A 20,289-nucleotide genomic window follows, 5' to 3' on the forward strand; every position below is an offset into this window, starting at 1 on the left:
CTACTGTGTACCCACTCAGGTTTGGCTGTATTCTCTGCCTTCCTCTTCATTAGATCATGGTCAACCAAATTACCCCGAATTCCATCAGAGATCATGGCTTTCCTTCATCTCTGTCTTTCCCTCACTCTTGCTATGCCTCTCTCTCCTATTGCCATCCACTGTCTCAAAACAGGAGAGCTCACCTGTAGCATTTTTCATGACAAATGCTCCGATTAAACAAAAGTGCAACATGTGTTTTCCCATGTGAGGCGTCGGAGTGGATAGTAGAACTGTTAAGTTTGGCATTTTGAATGTGAACAGAAGAGATTTCATTCATAGATTGTGTCAAATGTTGAAAAATATGTGTTTAGAACTGCAATCTGAGCGTGAAGCAGGAAATGGGTTTGTATTTTAGCAGCAAGGAATCGGCATTACATGTTGTGGATCAGCATACAGAGTGTACGGAGATTTCAGGTCAAGGTGTACATTAATGTTTGTGGCTCTGCTCTGATTGGCCCCAGAAAGCTTGAGAGGTCATTGTGACAACTCCCTTAATTACCGTGATAGGGTTTTATATGGAAATGTTGCGCCCTAGAGGCAGTCTGTGTTCACTGCAAAACAAGCCTCATGTTGACTTTTGGTAGTCTTTACTTTGTCTGAATCTAATCCTTGACTCGGTTAACAAAGTTAACAAAAGCCATGCTTGGAAAAAGCTAATTTAATGACTTTCACTTTGATGACAGATACAGTTGAGCTTGGTTTTAGCTTGTATTGATATGTGCTATATATATGCTAGGTGGTCTGTTAAACACCTATAGAAGAAACTGAGGTGTGCGTGTGTGTGTGTGTGTGTGTGTGTGTGTGTGTGTGTGTGTGTGTGTGTGTGTGTGTGTGTGTGTGTGTGTGTGTGTGTGTGTGCGCACTGAGAGTCGGCTATATGGTCAGTGTGGGCTCTTCAAACCGGCCTGCTGAGTTTGCTCGTCCCTTTGTCATGTCTGAGCTGCTGCTGCTATCATCAGCAGAAACTCACATGCACACACACACACACACACACACACACACACACACACACGCACACACACACACACACACATTGGGGACAATACATTGACTTACATTCATTTCTTGGAGACCCCTGACCTTAAACCAAGTCTTCACCGATGTAATGATTTACATTATAGGGAGCTCGACTTTCCCCAGTTTTTCTACCAAAAGATCAGATTTATTTTTCGGCATGATGCCCACACATACACACACATACATACATACATACATATATATATATATGGTGTCACATTCTGATCTCAACAAATCTACTTTGATTTGGTATGTGCTAACTAAATATACTTATTGGGATATCATTATATCTGTTTTCAACACACACACACACACACACACACACACACACACACACACACACACACACAGACAGACAGTCTGGGCAATGTGCTGACCTCAGTAAGCCATTCCTACATGTTTATTGTTCAGTGCAGCTAGAGGAGAGAGGAGGGTGTAACAACCAGCTGCTCCCTCTGTTCTGTTCACTCTGTGCTTTCCTACTTTAATGAAACAATAAAGAGCAAAAATATTGAAAAATGTTTGGAATAAGTGAAATAAGCATGTATTCTTCCACAAAAGTGTGTTTCAAAGATGCTCCCCTTGTTGGGAGGAGTGTGTTGCCAGTTTGGTCTACCTCTTGGTTCATACAACACAACTCCCACACTATTTCCCCTGTCTAATATTAAAGTATTCACGCTGCTACCTGAAAGGGAAACAGCTCATCAGTCGATGCCAAAGCGCTGCCACTCCTACCGATGATGCCTTGCCCTGCTAACGTGCATTGTACTTTCATTCACAACTCACATTTTAATCACAAAGTTAAATGAGAGAGGCGCCATGTCCTCTGCTGCTTGGACCGTCTGGTTTTTGATAACATATTATATTTAATATCGTTGAACCCCCCCCCCTTCCTGCACCATGATTGCTTTGTTATGATCAATAACAGCCTGATTAGATTTCCAACACGGCCACCATCTTTCTCTTTCAAGTGTTAATGTCATTGATCCAGTTTTTCCAGCCGTCATTAAACTTGGTATTCAAGTTTCAGGAAATTAGATTACCTATACCGTCGAAGTGCATTTTCAAATGAGTCAACACAGGGTGGAGACAAACAATTGATCTGAGTCTTGACAAACAAAATGATTATGTCTGATACACATGCTGCACATATGTTAATGAGTGGAGACAGTGGCAGTCATTCAGATCTGGGGTGCTGAAACTCTGCCCGCACCATGATGTCATACAATAGAAAAACATGATTTAAAAATACGTAACTCCTGACAGTATCCAGCAAGTATCAAGCATGTAACTGGCTGAATACATGTGAGAACATATTAATTTGCCTGACTAATGATTGATTAGTATAGTATTTGGAGATGACAACTTTAAATTGTTTATAAGTATTTTTTTTTTCATTTTATAAATCATGATATCCATTTAAAACATGCTGTGAGTGTAAATTAAGATAAAATCTTGAGGTTAAAAAGATGTAATAAAAAAATCAAGACAGCAACATGAAGTGTTTAATCACTGAGCTGTGATTTTTCTATTTAATAATAGGGAGACATACCGGTGGAGAAAGCCACCCCGTTCCCCCCCCAACATATAGATTTACTACAGAGCAGTATAGATGCCCTCTTTGTGTTTGCTTGAATCACTGTGTGTCTGTGTGTTAACCCCTCTGTAGCTCACACAACAAAACAATGGACCCCAAAGCAAAGTGCTGACATGAGTCCAGGCGTCCCCCCCCCACCCGCCCCACGTCACCCATGGGTGTATAAATACACACCATCTCTGCAGACCGTTCAGTGGAACCCTACGACACACAGTTCACCAGTTTGGGTAGGTCAAACCAGTTAACAATACAGTACAGTTTCCCAAACGATGGACATGAGCTAGTAAGAGTCTCTTGTGGAATATATCAACTAATTGGTTGCAGGGAAGACTTTCGTTTACTACCTTTACTGCAAATAAGGGAGTCATTTTTACAACAAATCAAGGAAAGGACATAAGGGGCTTGATGTTATACTGTAGTCTCATGTGAGAAACCTGGCAGTTAATTGTGCTACACAGTAATCATTAAGGTACAAGAAGCAGACAGGAGGAAGAATAGCTGGTTGTTTATGAAGCAGGTTTGTTTTCTTCCATCAGCGGGCTGACTGTCTGTGTATTTCCACAGGTATTACTTGAAAAACACAAGACAAAATGGCTCAGACTAATCCTATGCCCATGGGCCCTTGGAAGGTAAGCATGTATACATTTAATACTACATTACCCACCAGTTTAAATTGTTAGGTATCTGCTCTTGGGCTAATTCTTTAGACTGACCCTCTGTTCATCCTTGTGTTTCACAGATTACCGTGTACGACCAGGAGTACTTCCAGGGCAGGCGTATGGAGTTCACCGCCAGCTGCCAGAACATCATGGAGTGTGGGATGGAGAACATCCGCTCCCTGAAGATCGAGTGTGGCGCGTACGTACAACGGAAAGCACTCACCCACCTTTGTTGAAATGCTAGAGCTCCAAATGGAGCAACTTGTGTTGGATTCTAGAAGTGTGCCGATTGTATAATTTCCTCGGTTTGTGACTGTTATTTTCACCCTCCGCTTGCAGCTGGGTGGGCTACGAGCACTCCAGCTTCTGCGGCCAGCAGTTTGTTCTGGAGAAGGGAGACTACCCTCGCTTTGAGGCCTACAGTGGCAGCAACTCCTACCGCATTGAGAGGATGATCTCCTTCAGGCCCATCTGCTGCGCTGTAGGTTTAACGTGCAGCGGCCCTTAGTTCACATTAGGCATTAAGCTTCGTCTCAAAGTGGTGCTAAACCTCCTTTCGACTCATTTGCACAGAACCACAAGGACTCCCGCATGACCATCTTCGAGATGGAGAACATGACCGGCCGCCAGTTCGAGCTGTGTGATGACTACCCCTCTCTGCAGGCCATGGGCTGGATGAACAACGAGGTCGGCTCCATGCACATCCAGAGCGGAGCGTGAGTCCATGCAAGCAATGTTTCTTCACACACTGCTTTTTTCAGCTACTCACATCACTATTCTGACGATATAGATGGATGCATTTCATCAGCGCCTTCCTGTTTATTTCTGCAGCTTCGTGTGCTACCAGTACCCCGGCTACCGTGGTTACCAGTACATCATGGAGTGTGACTGCCGCGGAGGAGAGTACAAGTGTTATCGTGAGTTTGGCTCCCACTCCCAGACTCCCCAGATTCAGTCCATCAGGAGGATCCAGCACTGAGAGGGGGAACGCTTCATCACACTCCCTCCTCTCCCTCCTCCTGAACTTCCATTCCTCCTTCTCTTCCTCCTCTCCATCTCCTGGCTCCGTTTGTCCCGCTAGTCAAAGCAGGATCTCGGGCTGGACTTCAGGTGCTTACTGGTGTCAGTTGTTCACAGCACTTTTTTGCATTTTTTAAAGAAACATCACAAAAGAAAGGAAAGATGTAAGAAAGACAGAAAAAAAGGAATGAAAGAAAAAAAAAGTTGAATCAGTGTGAAAGCGAGGCCTCATCTGGCGAGGTCGCCTGCAGAACGGTGAAAACACCTCAAAGGTTTTGCTCTTCTTCATCTCCACCATTGATGACATCATCATTATCATTGTCATTGTCTTCTACATCAACACGACCACCAGTGTTACTGTGACTGCCATGACTGCCTGTGTTCAAGATGATGAATAAAGAGAATGAGCAAACCGAGAGATTCACAATTATGAGTGCCATGTACCTCAATCACATCTGTGTCTTGTCTTTCTATGCTGACACTTTGACGCTGCTCGTGAAAAGCAATACTCAAATAATTATAATCAACCCCTGAAACATTAATTTATTAGGTGAATCCTCGTGAACAAAAAGTCAGGGTGTGGATGAGGATTCATCTCTTTGAACCATAATGACCTGTGGGTCAAATCCAAAATTCATGGAACTTAATTTTAATTAGTCAAGGTCTTAATGTTTCCAAATAAACAGGCTGAATTTTGGGGGAGTTAATGAAATGGTGCAAGATGTCTGCAATAAAAAACAAAACAAAAAAATAGAAAATTAAAATAAATAATATTTTGGGTATTTCTGCTACTCAACTGGAGGAACAGTCCTCTTCTGCATCAGCAGCTACGTCAGTAAAAAAGAAATCACAACCGTTTTCCATGAGTGCATTTCAATCATTAAGCAATAAGCCCATTAGGCCTCTGCTCTCGTGTTTCACATTTCCTCTGGATATTAAATGAGTGCGCGCGTCGTCGCTGAGTTATTGATTTGGTTCAGTAAGTAATTCGCTTGCGACCGGGAACCCCAAGAGGTCGCTGTTTTCTTCATACATCCACGGGACGCTGTGGCTCGGGTTTTGCGACGGTTGCTTCTGCTTCACGGCTGATGGTGACATGTCAACAACAAACATGGCGACCGGCAGCAACTACTGGGAAGGTAAATTGTGTTCCAGCATCTTTTTAAAAACAACTTTCCGCATGTAAATCTTTTGTATTGTTCGTCGTCGATTCAAGTGAAAAACATTCAACGTGCTTCATGATACGTCACCGTCATAAAATCCGAATCTGCACGGATATAAAGATATCTTTAGCCGGGTGTAAGCTAACCCGTTAGCCTGTCTGGCTAACTTGAAAAGTTATTAACCGTTGTCAGTTATTAACAATCATACTGCTATATTAAATGTAGCTACTCGTTTTAGCTGACTCGGGTTCGTTTCAGCTAAATGGACTGTTTAGACATCGCGTAGAAATAAAAACAATCCGATTTATTGCTATGGACCCTCTGCTACCTGTTTGCTGGGGAAGAGTTTTCTACCAACTACAGTCAAGCGGCGTTAACAGCAGGAACATGATATACAGGAACATAATGTGACCATCCTCAGGCATCGTTTTGTTTTTACTTCTTACTATGATTATAAAATCAATGAGCTCATTCACAAAATTGAGTTCACTACACATAACTTTGCACGTTCTAATGTGGGGGGATTGTCAAGGTGTAAGTCCTCCCACAAGGTCAATTTGGAGGATTTTATAGCTTCTAAAATGAAAGAAAATCAATATTTTTACTGGCGCTAAAGACCCAAATGTTATAATTTCATAACTGGGTCAAATACTGAAGCCCATGTCTTGTTTGCCATCTTAAAAAAACATTCCATGCTTGGCCTCTACACCTTATGCCAAACCAGTTATATCCTGTTATTTCCTCTGTTTCTTCACTCAGATTTGCGTAAACAGGCCAGACAGCTGGAAAATGAGCTGGACCTCAAGCTGGTCTCCTTCAGTAAGCTCTGCACCAGCTACAGTAGTAGCAGCAACCGGGACCAGCGGACAAGAGACAGCCGGTCAGCTGCACAACAACTCACATTTCTAACAATCAAACACATATATAAATATTTTTTTTTTATCCTTTAGAAATTGCTGTGAATGACTGTTGAAGTTTACCTTCCCCTTTCGTTCCTAAATCAGATCTGATTCTGTCGGTTCATCTCAAGACAATATGCTTGTTGCCCTGACGACTGAGCTGGAGCAGCTATTGTCCAATGTAAGTCAAAGATCACACACATATGGTAGTTGACAGTCATGGATGGAGGGGTTTTAGGGTCCTCTTCAGAAGCAGCTTTTGAATCTTCAAGCCCAGGGGATGAAATTGATAAGATGCCAAAAATATAAGGGAATTTGATTTATAATCTGTGTTTTGCACCTGCAGTTTATTTTGCAGGTTGTACAAATACAATATTATAAGATAATACATCCATGTTTTATTTTTGTAATTGTAATTTAACTTCATCTTTATCATAATCTTACCAAGTGGCTACTTGTTTTAAATTTGCTCTTGTTTTTTTGCAGCTTAGCGGAGTCAATGACAAGATGGCAGAATACACAAACACTCCGGGGGCTTCATCACATAACGCAGCAATGATGCACACCTTACAGAGGCACAGAGACATCTTACAGGTATATGCAATTACTTCATCGTCTCAAGTGACTTTCTCACACTGAAAAGTGTTTCAGCTCTGCACGTATTGACCTCAACAGAAGAAACATTTGTGAAATTGTAATACATTGTGGTTTTATTTTGGCTTTTGTTTATCCCATAGGACTATACTCATGAGTTCCACAAAACCAAAACCAACTTCTTCAGCCTGCGAGAGCGAGAGGACCTACTAGGTTCTGTTCACAGAGACATTGAGTGAGCATACATCTCTATATACATAAAATATATTGTATATTGTTAGCAAATCCAACTTAATGGACTATGCAACATGCAGTTGGCAGAGTCCTCACAAGATCGAACACTTGCCTAAGCGAGGGCTTTGGGATGCAAGCTCTGTTGAGTTTTCCAAATCCAGACTGAAAATGAATTTTCTCTATTCATTTCACTTGCTGGGAAATCATCAACTGATTTCTTAATTCACAAGTAACTACTCCAATTCTGCTCTGTTGAAATTTGAGCTTTATTTTTATTTTTTACATTTTAAATCACATGCTGTATTATCGGAGCTCTCGTTCATTGAGCGAATTAGGATTCTCCACATTAAATTCAGTGACAAGTATCTACTTTTGATTCAGCAGCTGATCGATTGTCAAATTAAATTAAATTTGATCTGTAAATTGCAATTTATTTTATGGTTTAATCTTTTGATTATTTTCTTGATTATTTACACTATAAAATGTCAGAAAATGTTGCCAAATGCCCGATACAAGTTCCCCATAAAAGTGATGCATTCAAATAGCTCCTTTTATCCAACCAACCAAACAATCCAAAATCAAAAGATATTCAATTCTATGGTATCACACTTACAAATTCACATTTGAGAATTTAGAATGAATTAATATTTTGGCTTCATCTCTCCTTCCCTTCTTTTTCTTCCTTCCTTTCTCTTCTTTCTCTCCCCCCTCCTCCCCTGTGGATGTTTGTTATGTTGTCTTTAACCAGGAGGAGGCAGAAATGTCCAGCTTGTTGCTGAAATCCCCCACCCTTTGATCATCTCCATTCCTCCTATCATAGTCCATCCTCATATTCCATCCTAATAAGAGGCATCTCCTCTTATTAGCTGAACCACCCCCCCCCCCCCCCCCACCCCCCTTTTTGTATCTCTATCTGTGTCTGTATCCCTCTCTTTCTCTGGGGATATCCTTCCTAAGTGCCTTCTACAGTAAATCAAACCGCAAGGCTTTCCACTAGCCCAAACTGGGAGAGTGGTTACATCTGGCCTGACTGATGCAGAGAAATGCATGCAAATCAGGGGAGAGAGAGAGAGAGAGAGAGAGAGAGAGAGAGAGAGAGAGAGAGAGAGAGAGAGAGAGAGAGCAGACAGTCAAAGAGAGAGAGAGAGAGAGAGAGAGAGAGAGGAACACATTGTCCTGATCTGATCCTGATCAAAACTGAACAAAAATTACGAGAGTCCATTTTAAATATTCTCATAGAGGTGCGAGGTATTGGAGGAACAGTGGGGGGGGGGCAGAAGAGATAATGGATGATGAATTGATGATCAGCGCAAACAGGGAAAGGATGGTGTAAATAAGAGATGGAGGACAGAGTCGTGGCTTAAGCAGAGCTCATCACTTAAAAGCCTTAACGCAGGAAGTACATAATCAGCATCCCGACATCAGTTAATAGGAGGGAGTGAAATACCCCTTTCAGGCTGAAAGGAGGGGAAACTAAGATGTTGGAGTGACCATTTTGATTAACATGCTGATCTCAGATGATGAGCATGGTAAACATTCCTTCCTCACACCTGCATGTTAGCATGGCCGTGCCTAAATACGGCCTCAGAGACCCGCTAGCATGGCTGCACACTCTTGGTCATGTTATCTAGATTTTACTTCATGAGGGCGTCTGGTAGTCGAGTGGGAATGACGTGACCCTGGTTCATATCTAGCCTACGAACTTTGTTGCATGTCATACCTTCTCTCTCTCACCCACATTTCCTGTCTGGATCTCTACTATCTCTGTTAAATAACAGTGGAAAATAACCCCAACAGTGTTTAATTTGATTGCTCTATCATTCTTTACTATGTATCAGTCCAATTAGCCATCATTTAATGTTTCTCTCTCTTTTGTTTTCTTACTCAGGTCCTACAAGAGCAGCACCGGGGTGAATAACAGAAGGACCGAGCTCTTCCTGAAGGAACACGAGCATCTCAGAAAGTAAGAGGTTTCTTTAAAAACAGATCATTTAGAAACCGTTTAATGCGCCCTATTTACTGTCTGCCATTTTATTTAATTGTTGAATTTGAAAGTTTATGCACAATGAAATTAAAGGAGAAGAATCTATGGCCTAAACACCACTTTCTTCTAACAACTCAGACACAGCCCAAGTAGCATTGTAGCTTCTATGTTATGTTATATTCTATTATTTGGTATCTGAGTTCATTATGATATCAACCAGTAGAATGAGGATCCTTAATTAAAGAAATAAAACAGTGTACCTACCCGTTATATATTACCAAATAATAAAATTAACCCCAAACAGTCCAAAACTAGCTTGTGACAGGTCTGGTAGTTTTGGTGCAGGTAGTTGAGGGTTACCTGTGACTGAGTGGGCAATGAAGTGTGACTGTTCACATCCATGTCATTGGTTTACTGGACATGTTGTTAATCACGTTATGGCTGATTATTTACTTCTCACACACTTTCTCGTGCTCTGCACCCAAATAGAGGAAGATGAAGAAAGATAGAAAACGAAGTAACACAAGTGGTGAGGAAAAGGTTTCAAAGTGAATTACAGCTGCTCACAGCAACATGTTGCACATGGGTTGTGGAACCATTCAGCAATTTGGTCTCCAAGTCGATCTGAATGCGAGTCGTTTAATATTGTCAATACAGAATCAGACTTTTTTACGAGCTATTTCATTCAAATACTAAGGTAAAAAAATATAACGTTTCTAAGCTTAAATTATTGATGTGATATGAAAGAAGAGAGAGAATGCTTCTCCTGAAATCCCAAGCCGTGAGTTAAGATTTGGCAGTGTGATGTAATGCGAGCCATAAAACTGATTTCTTCGTCAAACATGCATCATCTCTCCACGCATTCATGAATAATTGTTTCCTGTTCAAGTTACCATTCATCTATAGCCATCCTTTGAAAATAATTGAATGTGGTGTAAATGGGGGGGGGGCGTTTTAAAGAATATTATTATACATAATATTATATATATTGTTGTAGGAATAGCCATTTATTGTAACTCTGGGTGTTATTTACTGTTGCTGGTGTCCAGACTCACCATTTCTGTTTTAATTCAGGAATGTTTGAGTAAAATTATTTATGTTTACTCAGTTCCGATTGTTTGTGTGGCTATGTGGTATTCGTGTAGACAACCCGGGTATGTTTCACAGTGAACCATTAGCTCCGTGATACAAGAAACTGGTGTTCAGCCTCTCAGCTGCAACAAACCAGAAGTGTTTCCCTTAAATGGATGCTTCTGTGGCACGAAAACTCACACTCACTGCCTCCCATCAAATGTAATTGTTATCAGTAGTTTTTTATAAGTAGGAAGGAAGCTAAGATAATAAATCAAATAAAGGATCACAAACTAAAGCAAGAAGCTGCCTCGCCTGCACAGGATGGAGAGAAAAGCAGAGGACAGCAGGAGATAGATAGTGGGAGAGGTGAATAGATGAGGAGGAAGTATAAAGCGCAGTATTGATTTTTGCTCTCCAGTGAGTCAGACTCAGTCGGCCAGGATGCACGCCGCTGATCTCATATGGTCTGCTCAGCTCTGGACTCAACACTTTCTGTCCATCACTTCTTTCAGCAGCTAATGGCAACTCATGTAAACCTCTGATGTGTGTTCAGTCCATCTATGTGTCTGTTTCTATGCACCTAACGCAAATAACAGGCATCGGCTTATCATCCTAAGATTCATACACACACGTCTTCCAAGACATTAAATTGTCATTGTTATGATGGGAGCTTGATTTGACCAATCAGATTCTGACTTTTCCAAAAATCCTCCATTAACCAGCACTTTTCTCCCGTCTCATAGGAAACACAGAAAGTGCTCCTTTTATGATAATAGACTTAAAGAGCTGTGTGGTTTTATGACATCGGCTTTCCCTGTGTCCCCTGTACAATCCTTTGACTCTTAGACCAGAAGAATATTATATATACATATACCGAATATTTCATATCATACCCCAAGTTTATTTTAATAAGTGAATTAATGGGCTTTTTAAAATGATGTTAGGTAGTTTACATTTTTGTATAATTTTAATTGGCCTGTTCTGAATTTTCTATTTCTCTCTGTTCTGTTTCATGTCCACAGCTCAGATAGTCTTATTGACAATGCAATAAGGTAAGCTTTATTGCCCTGTTCACTCTCCTCCTCTTTCCTTTTACTCTCACTCACTCAACTTAGTCTCACACACACACACTCACACACACACACACACACACACACACACTCACACAAGCCAGCGTAGACCATTCAGGTCTATTAAAACAGACCATCATACTTCCCTACTTTTTGGCTCCATTAAACGTAATGTGATGCTGTGAAGACAGCTCTATGCCTCTTTTCCCTCATGGTTTCTTCTTTCCTCCAGTATCGCCATGGCTACCAAAGAGAACATCACATTTCAGCGTGGGATGTTGAAATCCATTCAAACCAGGGTCACAACTTTGGCCAGTATCCTTTGATCATTTTGATTCCTCTTTTTCTCCACACCTGACCTTTAATTAGATGTTTTTTATGAAGCCGGTTTGACAGCCAGACTAACACCATCAGACTCCATTTCTTCCTCGTCCTGGTTATGTTAAGAGCCCAGCTGATGTATTTTCCCTTCTGTTTCTAGCTCTTACTCACTGCAAGGAACGGAAGGGCCGACTTGGATCTTAATTATTTTCCTTCACCACACTTCCCCGCCCCTCAGATCGTTTCCCCACCATCAACAGTCTCATCCAGAAAATCAATTTGCGCAAGAGGCGGGACTCTTTAATTCTAGGCGGGGTGATTGGCGTCTGCACCATTCTCCTGTTGCTCTACACTTTCCACTGATTCCCTGGTCAACTGACGGACTGTGTCTTTCTTTTAGGACAAAAAAAAAAATGTTAATTGTATCTGAGAGCTTCTAAAAAAAGATTTTCATACTTGCATTCTAATTAACTCCTTAAAACGTCATTTTAAAAATATTTTATTTTGAAAAGAAAAATATATCACATTAAAGTAAGTCTTAATTAACTGTAAGATTGGGGGGGGGGGATTAATTTATTTTCTGAATTGTGGTAATATTTGTATATTGCTGCTTATGTCCTGTTGTAATGTTCATTCTTTCTGAAATAATTTTTTTATTTTGTGTACTGGTGAAGTCATACTTTGTATAGTATCGACGGCGCCTGATAAAATAAAGGTGATGAGCTCACATTCACGTTTATCATGCTCATTCAAGTTTATTTCCGACATGCAGAACTATGGCACAGTAAACCAGTCATACAGTATAAATGTATAAACATCAACAACAGAGTGCCAAGAACAGTGCATACAGGGAGGACAACCCCCATTCATATCTTGCAGTATATTGTAAACATAATGAGGTGTAGAGATCCAGGCAGTTCAGTAGAGTCCCATCAGGAACCAGTAGGAGCACGCAAAGCAAATATCACACTAGTACTGCAGGAGGGCGTTGTTGTGATAAACGTACAGGAGTTAAACTTCATGTAAACAGTGTATGAAATCGGTATATACATCTTCCCACAGTCAGTCCGTGTTTTGTTGCGAATGTTAAGAGAAACAGGGCAAGCAGTGGCAGCATTACAGACTAGAGGTGCAATTTAGTTATCTTCGCATCACTTACAAATCTTATTATAAGCATCTTCTTTTAGAATATCCTCTCATCTAACGATACCATTTTATTATAAGCAAAATGCAGGGCCATCCAATGTGCCATGTCCCTCAGTGCACCACTAGTTTGGACTAGGAGTAGTTACACTTTCTCCTCAGCGTGTGCCGTCTTGATGATCCGACACCACAACTGTGAGCAGCTTTCATTTTGCCTTCCTTTTTGTTCCTGAGTTTTGTTTTGTGGGGTTATTGGATTTGAATGTTGCCAGAAAAAGAGAAACGGCATGCCACTTCTTTCCTTTTTTTCATTCTTTGGTCCATAGCAGAAAAAAAGCAATACGTCGTACATTAGAGTCTCTCCAGCTTGTTTTTCGACTCAGATTTTGTGCTTTGTCTTCTTCTAAAACAACGTCCCTCCTCCTCTCTTCAGTGCAAATTTGAGAAGTTAAGTGACACTCCTTCCCGTCCAGTCCCACAGTTCACTTCTGGGTCTCTGAGATGCAGAGGGAAAAACATAATTTAAGATACACAGCATTTCACTTTGAGCGCATTTGTTTTGTGTCTTTCTTCCATACCTATTGTAAACACAATGAAGATGATGACAGCCACACCCAGCAGCATAGCCAGACAGCTGAGCAGCATAGACAGTCGCCCATACTTCCTTGCTCCTTCAATATCTCCTGTATGGAGAACAGACCTCGACTAATGGGGAAAAGGGAATGGAAGGAGGCGATGAATTATTTAAAAGCAACAAGCAAAACACCTGTAGTGTTTGAAACTGTGTTTCCATGCGAGCATCCGAAGCACAGACAGGTGATCATATTCTACGTTGTGCTATCATGAGGAGAATTCAAGCTGTAAATAAGTGTAAACACTCACCACATTCGCATACCACAAGGCACATATGTTGAGCGGCACGGCGGGACAAAAGCAGGAGAGCACGGCGAGCCAGAGGTAACTCGGGGGCAGGTACCCGGGCGGCACCGGGGACGGCAGCGGGCCCAGGCTGAGACGGGACGAGGATTTGGGTGGGGCCGCCAGCTGCCCGATGGAGCCCGACTTCAGTGGGGATCTGTGTCCATTCTGGTCCGCGTCCAGGGACCGGACGCTCCCCCTGATGTTGAGGGAGAAAGAGTCTGACGCTTTGATGTTGCTCTGCCCGGTGGGCTCGGTGGTCGCGGTGCTCAGCAGCTTCTCCGTGTCCTGGAAGTCGGTGGGATTGGACGCTTCCCTCTCGCCGAGGGCGCTTTTGCCGTAGGCAGCATCGGTGTTGATCGCCATCACTGGAGGATAAGAAATCTCCAAGTCGTGTTCTCTGTCTGACCGAGCCGCTTTCCTGTGGATGGAGATGCTGAGAAGTCTTCCTTCAGATGTTCTCCATTGGGGGTCATTAGATTAAATATTAGGAATTCAGAGAGCCCAATGTCTTCGAGGCAACCTATTTAATTAAGCAGGCTAACTCCATCAAAATGTCTTATTGATGAGCGAGATGTTATTGACGTCTGAGTCCCTCTCGCGTTTAGTTGGCGGTGAGCGTCCGGACGCACGCCTTGCCTTTTTACCCCCCCTCTATTATGTAGTGAGGTATTACCGCATCCCTTACATCTCCAGAGCACATCCCCGGTGTCGGAGGCCTACTTATGCACTAGGCGAGGCGTGTGACAATGCAAAAAAAAAAAAAAAAAACAGCAACAATTAAACCTCTTTTCAAGTGAACACGCGCGGTGCGTAAAAGCTTTCCATTTACGCGCGGGGGCATCGGCTGGATCAGCATGTAGGACAGCGCAGGGTGTGTGAGAGGGATTGAGACGGACTAACGTGGACCCTGTGAACCACAAACCTCTCAACACATCCACGCCCTGCTGACACAGGGCTCCTGGCTCCTGTGGACTCATATTCTGCCATTTTTAATGTTTTAATCAAATTTTAATGTCTCAGGTATTCAAACTTTTAAAAAAAAAGTGCCCCATCCGTCGCCTCTTAAACCTCCGCATCACCACAAATAATTGGTTAACTACAGAAGTAAAGGTTACAGTATTTAACGTATATATCCCTATTTTATACTTCGTATACTAACCACAGTATATTTGTCAGTTTAGTTGTTGCAGATTTAGATTGTAATTACCAATTATCAGTTTAGAAAATATCGGTGGTGAAGGAAGTAATCAGTAATATAAAAATACACTTATGTATGAGCCAAATGTACTTAAAGAATCAAAAGTAAGAGCTCATAATGCGAGTAATAATAATGTTGCAGTGGTATATATTATTATTATTACTGATGCATTAAGAAACGTTTGATTGCTGTAGCTGGTCATGTGTAGGAATATGAGGTTGCAGAAAGGAGATGAATGCATCAATAATATATATATTCCAATAATTCAATAGCCTATAGGCTATATAAGTAGGATACAAGTGTCAGGTGATGTGATGTCATACAGCATTCAATAGGATATTCTGCATAATAAACACTTTGACTTGTAATACTTGATCTTTCTAAAACTTGTACATATTGTACTTCAGTAAAATACATCCTGAATACTTATTCTAGCACTCCCCATCACATAAATGAATACCATTGATGGTGATCAAATCAACTGTGATAACATAGTTAATACCGTGCTCATCCACATCAAGTGGAAATAATCCAGCATGACTTTATTTCCGTCATTATTCTTCAGTGAAACGAGCCTCCATGGCGCACTCAGCCATGCTGCAGCCGTAGTGTTGCACATATGATCACGCCATCTAGCGTTGATTCTGGGGACCTTGAAATTGTAAATTAAAATTGCAGAAACACTCCGCTTTCAGATTATCTCCCTAATTTGTTCTTGTAATGTCCCAATAATTACTAACTAATATCTTTATAGTTTTTTTACAAACACACTCAAGCAGAGCTGTAAAGAAACATGTGCACTCATTTGACAAATATGTCAGGGGTATTTTTATAAATGATTGATGACACAATTAAAGGAAATGGTTCCATTATCAAACCAGTTCAGTGTATAGTAATAAGGTTAAAAATTAACCTGCTGATGATAGCAAATAAGTGAACTAAGAAGCATTGCCGTGAATATTGATCAGTTATTAAGACTATTTTACATCCAATAAATGACGTACCTCAGTCTGGGGAAGCTTGTAATTTGTGTAGGAATCCACTGAAGCAGCTGATGATGCGTTTAGGGCCTGATGAACAATTTTCACCATCTGGTTCCACATCTTATATGGAACCGCAATCTAAATGGATTCATACAGTGCTAACTAAATGTCAGCTTGTTGACTTGCTCATGTGGGAACAAACAGTGCTTTCAGACGTTTGAGCACATCTGAGAACAGTTTTACATTTCAGAGAGCATTTCAAATTACCCTGCTCTTTCTTGCTTCCCCTTTAATGGGATCACCAGACTCAAAAGTTAAAAAGGGATCAGTGTGACACATTTTTTCATAAATCTATTGTGTCTCCTTGTGTGTGTGTGTGTGTGCTGTTATTTTGGGACAAGAAGAGCCTTCAGTGCTGGTATGCCTTTTAATGTCCAAAGTGTGCAGTTTTGTCCACAATAATAAACATATCTGAGAAAATATTTTGTTTTTTATTGCAAGAAAACATTAAAAAAAATAAGGAAATGCAGCAGGTTTTTGTGAGAAAAACACAACAAAATAAACATTCTGTATTACCTAAAGTAAAATGTATGCTACATGCCATTAAAACAGGATTCTTAACAGTGGTGGCTCAAATCTGTCCGGTTATTGAAGTCCAGTCTGAGCGTGTGAAACGCTGTCTTCCTCAGTCCTCTTCCCAGCAACCCCCATCTGCTTCCTCTTGTTGAGTCATCCGGGGCAGGGCTGACCAGAGCAGTTCTTCAGCTGGCAGCTTTAGCATGTGTACAGGAACATAAAGCTTGCCAGTGAAGAACTGCTGTGTGTCAGCCATTTGGGGCCAAGGGTGAGGGAGCGCTGGGAGTCAGCCAGAGAGCGTGAGAGTGACGGACAGCCTGCTTTGAGGCACAAATGGCGTCTCCTTCCCCTTTTCTTCGTCCGCTTCGGGAGCCCATATTCCTGCAGAAAGAAGAAGAGATCGTTTTAACTTCCCCTCTTAAGTCCCTGCTCTGGTAGTGTGGGTTTGAGGTGGCCTGCAGCCAGTCACACACGTACAGTAAGTGGGTGCAGTCGAGCCACAGAGTGTGCGATCAGCTGTGAATAAGTGGGTGAAATGAGCTGATATGTAAGAATGACTGGGGGAGATGCACACAAGATCCTGCTTCAGATTACCGCAAGGGATACACGCATCAGCTGCTCAGCTCTGCCTCTGCACGTTAGACTGTGCCAGCAAGAAATTCTTAGATATTCTCTTAGCTATGATCCTCAAAATCACAGGCTGGCCTCTTTTTTTTCTCTCCCAGTTACCGTGGTTACAAAAGCGTGAGTGAGAGGCAATGTAGAGACAGCCACTACATGAAAGCAGAGTTCCTTAAAATCCTTTCAGAAGTCAAAAGGAGTGTGAGTTTTTGAAGTCTTAATGAATGAAGTGAATGTTCAAGTGTCTCCCAGAGAGAAAACCTGTAGCTACACCTGTTTTCTACATGTTGAAGCTTGTAAGTGGTGCAAAGCGCAGGTTGCATAGGTCTGACTGAGCTGCAAGTTTAAAAATACTGTAGCGCATAGAGTAGCTAGTTTCTAGCAGCTTAATTAGAGTTCAGAGTGTCGAAGCAATGTTAAGTTCACACATTCAATATTAACAAACTCTGAGTAAACATTCATAATAAATCTATATCTGTTAGGGACCCTATTAGTTTGGCCCCGGACTTGCCTTATGGTAAAGTCTGCAAACAGCAACCCCACAGGCCAAGCCTTCGTCCGTAGTAGGCATGTTTTGAATGAGCATTACACTAGTCCTGTTAAACATTAGCATGTTAGCATGCTGACTTTAGCATTACACTAGTCCTGCTAAACATTAGCATGTTAGCATGCTGACTTTAGCATTACACTAGTCCTGCTAAACATTAGCACGTTAGCATGCTGAGTTTAGCATTACACTAGTCCTGCTAAGCATTAGCACGTTAGCATGCTGACTTTAGCATTACACTAGTCCTGCTAAACACTAGCACGTTAGCATGCTGACTTTAGCATTACACTAGTCCTGCTAAACACTAGCATGTTAGCATGCTGACTTTAGCATTGCACTAGTCCTGCTAAACCTGCTAAACATTAGCATGTTAGCATGCTGACTTTAGCATTACACTAGTACTGCTAAACATTAGCATGTTAGCATGCTGACTTTAGCGTTTAGCTCAAAGCTCCACTGTCTCACGGTGACTTGCAGAGACGCTAGCATGGCTGTAGACTCTTAGCCTTGTTTGTTTCTCTTTTTTTTCCTTTTCATTTCCTGTCCGACCACACTGAAAAGCTGAAGCAGGTCCGTCGAAGAATGTAATCTGGTGGTGATCTTGAGATATTGGAGACATGCTCTGCCTCATCTGGTTGACGATGAGTAACATGCTGTTCATTCCTGCAGGAGAACCAGAATAATCTCAGGTATGTGAGTGTCCCAAGGTCTGTAGACTGTGTACAGCTGGTGGGGGTTTGACTTCACAATCATCCTGAGAGAATCATTTCTGTTTAGTCGTACCTGTAATCAACATGATATCGTACATTAAGATTTTCTCCATGAAATAACAAATGTCAGCATGAGTGTTCTGACTTGTGACTCACTGGACTCCATCGTCAAATCTACTATTATCTTTTTTTAAAACCACCAAAAGAAATGTCATGAATCTTCAACAATCTAGTCTTACTTTTTGTAATTAGTGAAGCATGTAACTGATTACTGGACTACAAAATGGTGTCCACTGACACTGAAAGTTGCGGTTGTTTCTGCAGTCAGAGCTGAGGCTCGTTAGCTGAATGTGGCGGTGCCTTTACCACGCCCGTTTAAAGCAGCCTGCTCTCTCGCATAGGATCCACATCTCCATTGATTTGTTTGACTATTTGCTGCTTTGCACTAATGATGCAGCCGAACTCCACACCCCATACTTATCTTTTGTAAATAGTTACGCTTGTTTATAAAAGGAGGCAGTATTCGTCGACACTCAAACTTGGCTACCGTCACGCACTTTGAGCCGCAGTCTGGCACTAGTTTGCTGGTAATTAGGGTGTTAAATAGAGTACGGATAGGTAAGTCTAGGCTTCCCTAGAATTTTGAAAAGTTTTAAAATTCATAATATAAAGAGTAATAGGTTTTTTTGTGCCACTCAAACTAATGGTGGTCTATGGATTTTTTAATGATGCAGCACCAATATTGGCCACCAGGATACAAGACAAGAGGGTCTACAGTCATGCTAGCTTACTAAAAGCTAATGTCAGCACGCTAACATGCTCACAACGACAATGCTAACAAGATGATGTTGAGCAGTTTAAATGTCCACCATCTTAATTCTGCACGTTTACATGCTAATTTTTGCAAAATAACACTAAATTAAAAGCACAGCATAGCATGACGGGAATTCTGTTCGTTTTTATTTTGGCCTCCAAAAAGTTAGGAGATCATCAAAGTGATTACGATTATAGCCTGATCCAAAGTGGTAGAGAGACCGATTGGCTGACGGCAAGACTGATTTGCCTTTATGCGTTGTAGTGTGTGTGCTTTGGTTATCCCATTAGTATGATAAAATTAAGCAGCAGCCTCCTCCCCCACACAGGCCTGCACACACGCTGCTGCTATTGTTGCTATGAATGAAGTCAGCGAGGAGGACGTACAGTACATGTCCGCGGGCAACACACAGGACCGCTGACAGTCATAACTCACAACCTCAAACTGAATAAGTGATTTGTTCCATAGCGTGCCACTCCTTTCACAAACCGTGACTCTGTATCTTTTTGTTCACAATGACGGCCAGTGTTGAGCCCCTGACTCTTCTGCTCTGTCACTCTTTCCCATATCTCTTCTTCTTCTTCTTTTTGGGGTCTTTCCTGCTTCGTCCGTCCTCCCCAACCTCCCTCTCTCGGTCAGATCAGACTGTCCTGCATTCCTGACATTCCAGCTGCGTATGTTAGAAATTCCATCCGGCTGCTGTGGGCTCACAGACTCTCTTCCACTCCTCCCTTTCCATCCCTCTATCCTTCACCGTCTACATCTGGTCTGGCCAGACGAGGCAGACGTGGCTTCACAGTCAGGTTCACCCTCTCCTCCCATTTCCCCCTTTCCTGCCCCCCCCCCCCCCCACCACCTCCTTCGCTTTCTTTCTCTGGCTTGATCCGAGCGAGGGAGTCAGACGGAGCCGGTGTGGAAGGCCTTGAGACAGGCTTTTCTACATGGGGCAACAGTGCAAAAACAGATAACACACAGTCTAATACACAAAAGGCGGCGCTTATCTGGGACGTGCATTCTCTACCACAGCAGGGAGGGATAAGAAAAGAGGAAAGACGCTCTGGTGTTGAGCAGGCAGGATGTGCGTGTCTGAAAGAAAAAGGTACGG

General features: G+C 42.0%; 3 protein-coding genes across 3 annotated transcripts; 2 read left to right on the forward strand and 1 right to left on the reverse strand.

The window, feature by feature from the left end:
* The first annotated feature begins 2,847 nt into the window (after positions 1 to 2,847).
* LOC311025597 (beta-crystallin A1-like) lies at positions 2,848 to 4,743 on the forward strand. Its single transcript, XM_084028569.1, has 6 exons — positions 2,848 to 2,880; positions 3,218 to 3,282; positions 3,393 to 3,511; positions 3,652 to 3,793; positions 3,886 to 4,028; positions 4,144 to 4,743. Exons 2-6 carry the CDS (start codon positions 3,244 to 3,246, stop codon positions 4,289 to 4,291), a joined length of 591 nt encoding a protein of 196 aa, XP_083884695.1. The 5' UTR covers positions 2,848 to 2,880; positions 3,218 to 3,243; the 3' UTR covers positions 4,292 to 4,743.
* A 653-nt stretch (positions 4,744 to 5,396) lies between these two features.
* Positions 5,397 to 12,408, forward strand: LOC311026236 (Golgi SNAP receptor complex member 1-like). The gene is made up of 9 exons (XM_084029647.1): positions 5,397 to 5,471; positions 6,255 to 6,375; positions 6,500 to 6,575; positions 6,881 to 6,988; positions 7,132 to 7,223; positions 9,111 to 9,185; positions 11,303 to 11,332; positions 11,583 to 11,665; positions 11,910 to 12,408. Exons 1-9 carry the CDS (start codon positions 5,429 to 5,431, stop codon positions 12,032 to 12,034), a joined length of 753 nt encoding a protein of 250 aa, XP_083885773.1. The 5' UTR covers positions 5,397 to 5,428; the 3' UTR covers positions 12,035 to 12,408.
* Positions 12,401 to 14,486, reverse strand: LOC311026237 (trafficking regulator of GLUT4 1-like). The gene is made up of 3 exons (XM_084029648.1): positions 13,697 to 14,486; positions 13,393 to 13,519; positions 12,401 to 13,310 (listed from the first exon to the last, which is right to left on the reverse strand). The coding sequence occupies exons 1-3, from the start codon at positions 14,096 to 14,098 to the stop codon at positions 13,297 to 13,299; spliced, it is 543 nt and encodes a 180-aa protein (XP_083885774.1). The 5' UTR covers positions 14,099 to 14,486; the 3' UTR covers positions 12,401 to 13,296.
* Between the last annotated feature and the right edge of the window lie 5,803 nt (positions 14,487 to 20,289).

This window comes from Eutrigla gurnardus (genome assembly GCF_963514095.1).
Source record: "Eutrigla gurnardus genome assembly, chromosome: 15".
NCBI lineage: Eukaryota > Metazoa > Chordata > Actinopteri > Perciformes > Triglidae > Eutrigla > Eutrigla gurnardus.

Excerpts from the sequence above, each read along its gene's own strand:
- LOC311025597 (XM_084028569.1), top strand. The coding sequence starts at position 3,244 with ATGGCTCAGACTAATCCTATGCCCATGGGCCCTTGGAAG. Across the intron at positions 3,283-3,392 it reads TGCCCATGGGCCCTTGGAAG|ATTACCGTGTACGACCAGGA; the intron begins GTAAGCATGTAT and ends TGTGTTTCACAG. Across the intron at positions 3,794-3,885 it reads TCAGGCCCATCTGCTGCGCT|AACCACAAGGACTCCCGCAT; the intron begins GTAGGTTTAACG and ends TCATTTGCACAG.
- LOC311026236 (XM_084029647.1), top strand. The coding sequence starts at position 5,429 with ATGTCAACAACAAACATGGCGACCGGCAGCAACTACTGGGAAG. Across the intron at positions 5,472-6,254 it reads CGGCAGCAACTACTGGGAAG|ATTTGCGTAAACAGGCCAGA; the intron begins GTAAATTGTGTT and ends TTCTTCACTCAG. Across the intron at positions 7,224-9,110 it reads TCTGTTCACAGAGACATTGA|GTCCTACAAGAGCAGCACCG; the intron begins GTGAGCATACAT and ends TTTCTTACTCAG.
- LOC311026237 (XM_084029648.1), bottom strand. The coding sequence starts at position 14,098 with ATGGCGATCAACACCGATGCTGCCTACGGCAAAAGCGCCCTCGGCGAG. Across the intron at positions 13,520-13,696 it reads CCTTGTGGTATGCGAATGTG|TCGAGGTCTGTTCTCCATAC; the intron begins GTGAGTGTTTAC and ends TTTCCCCATTAG.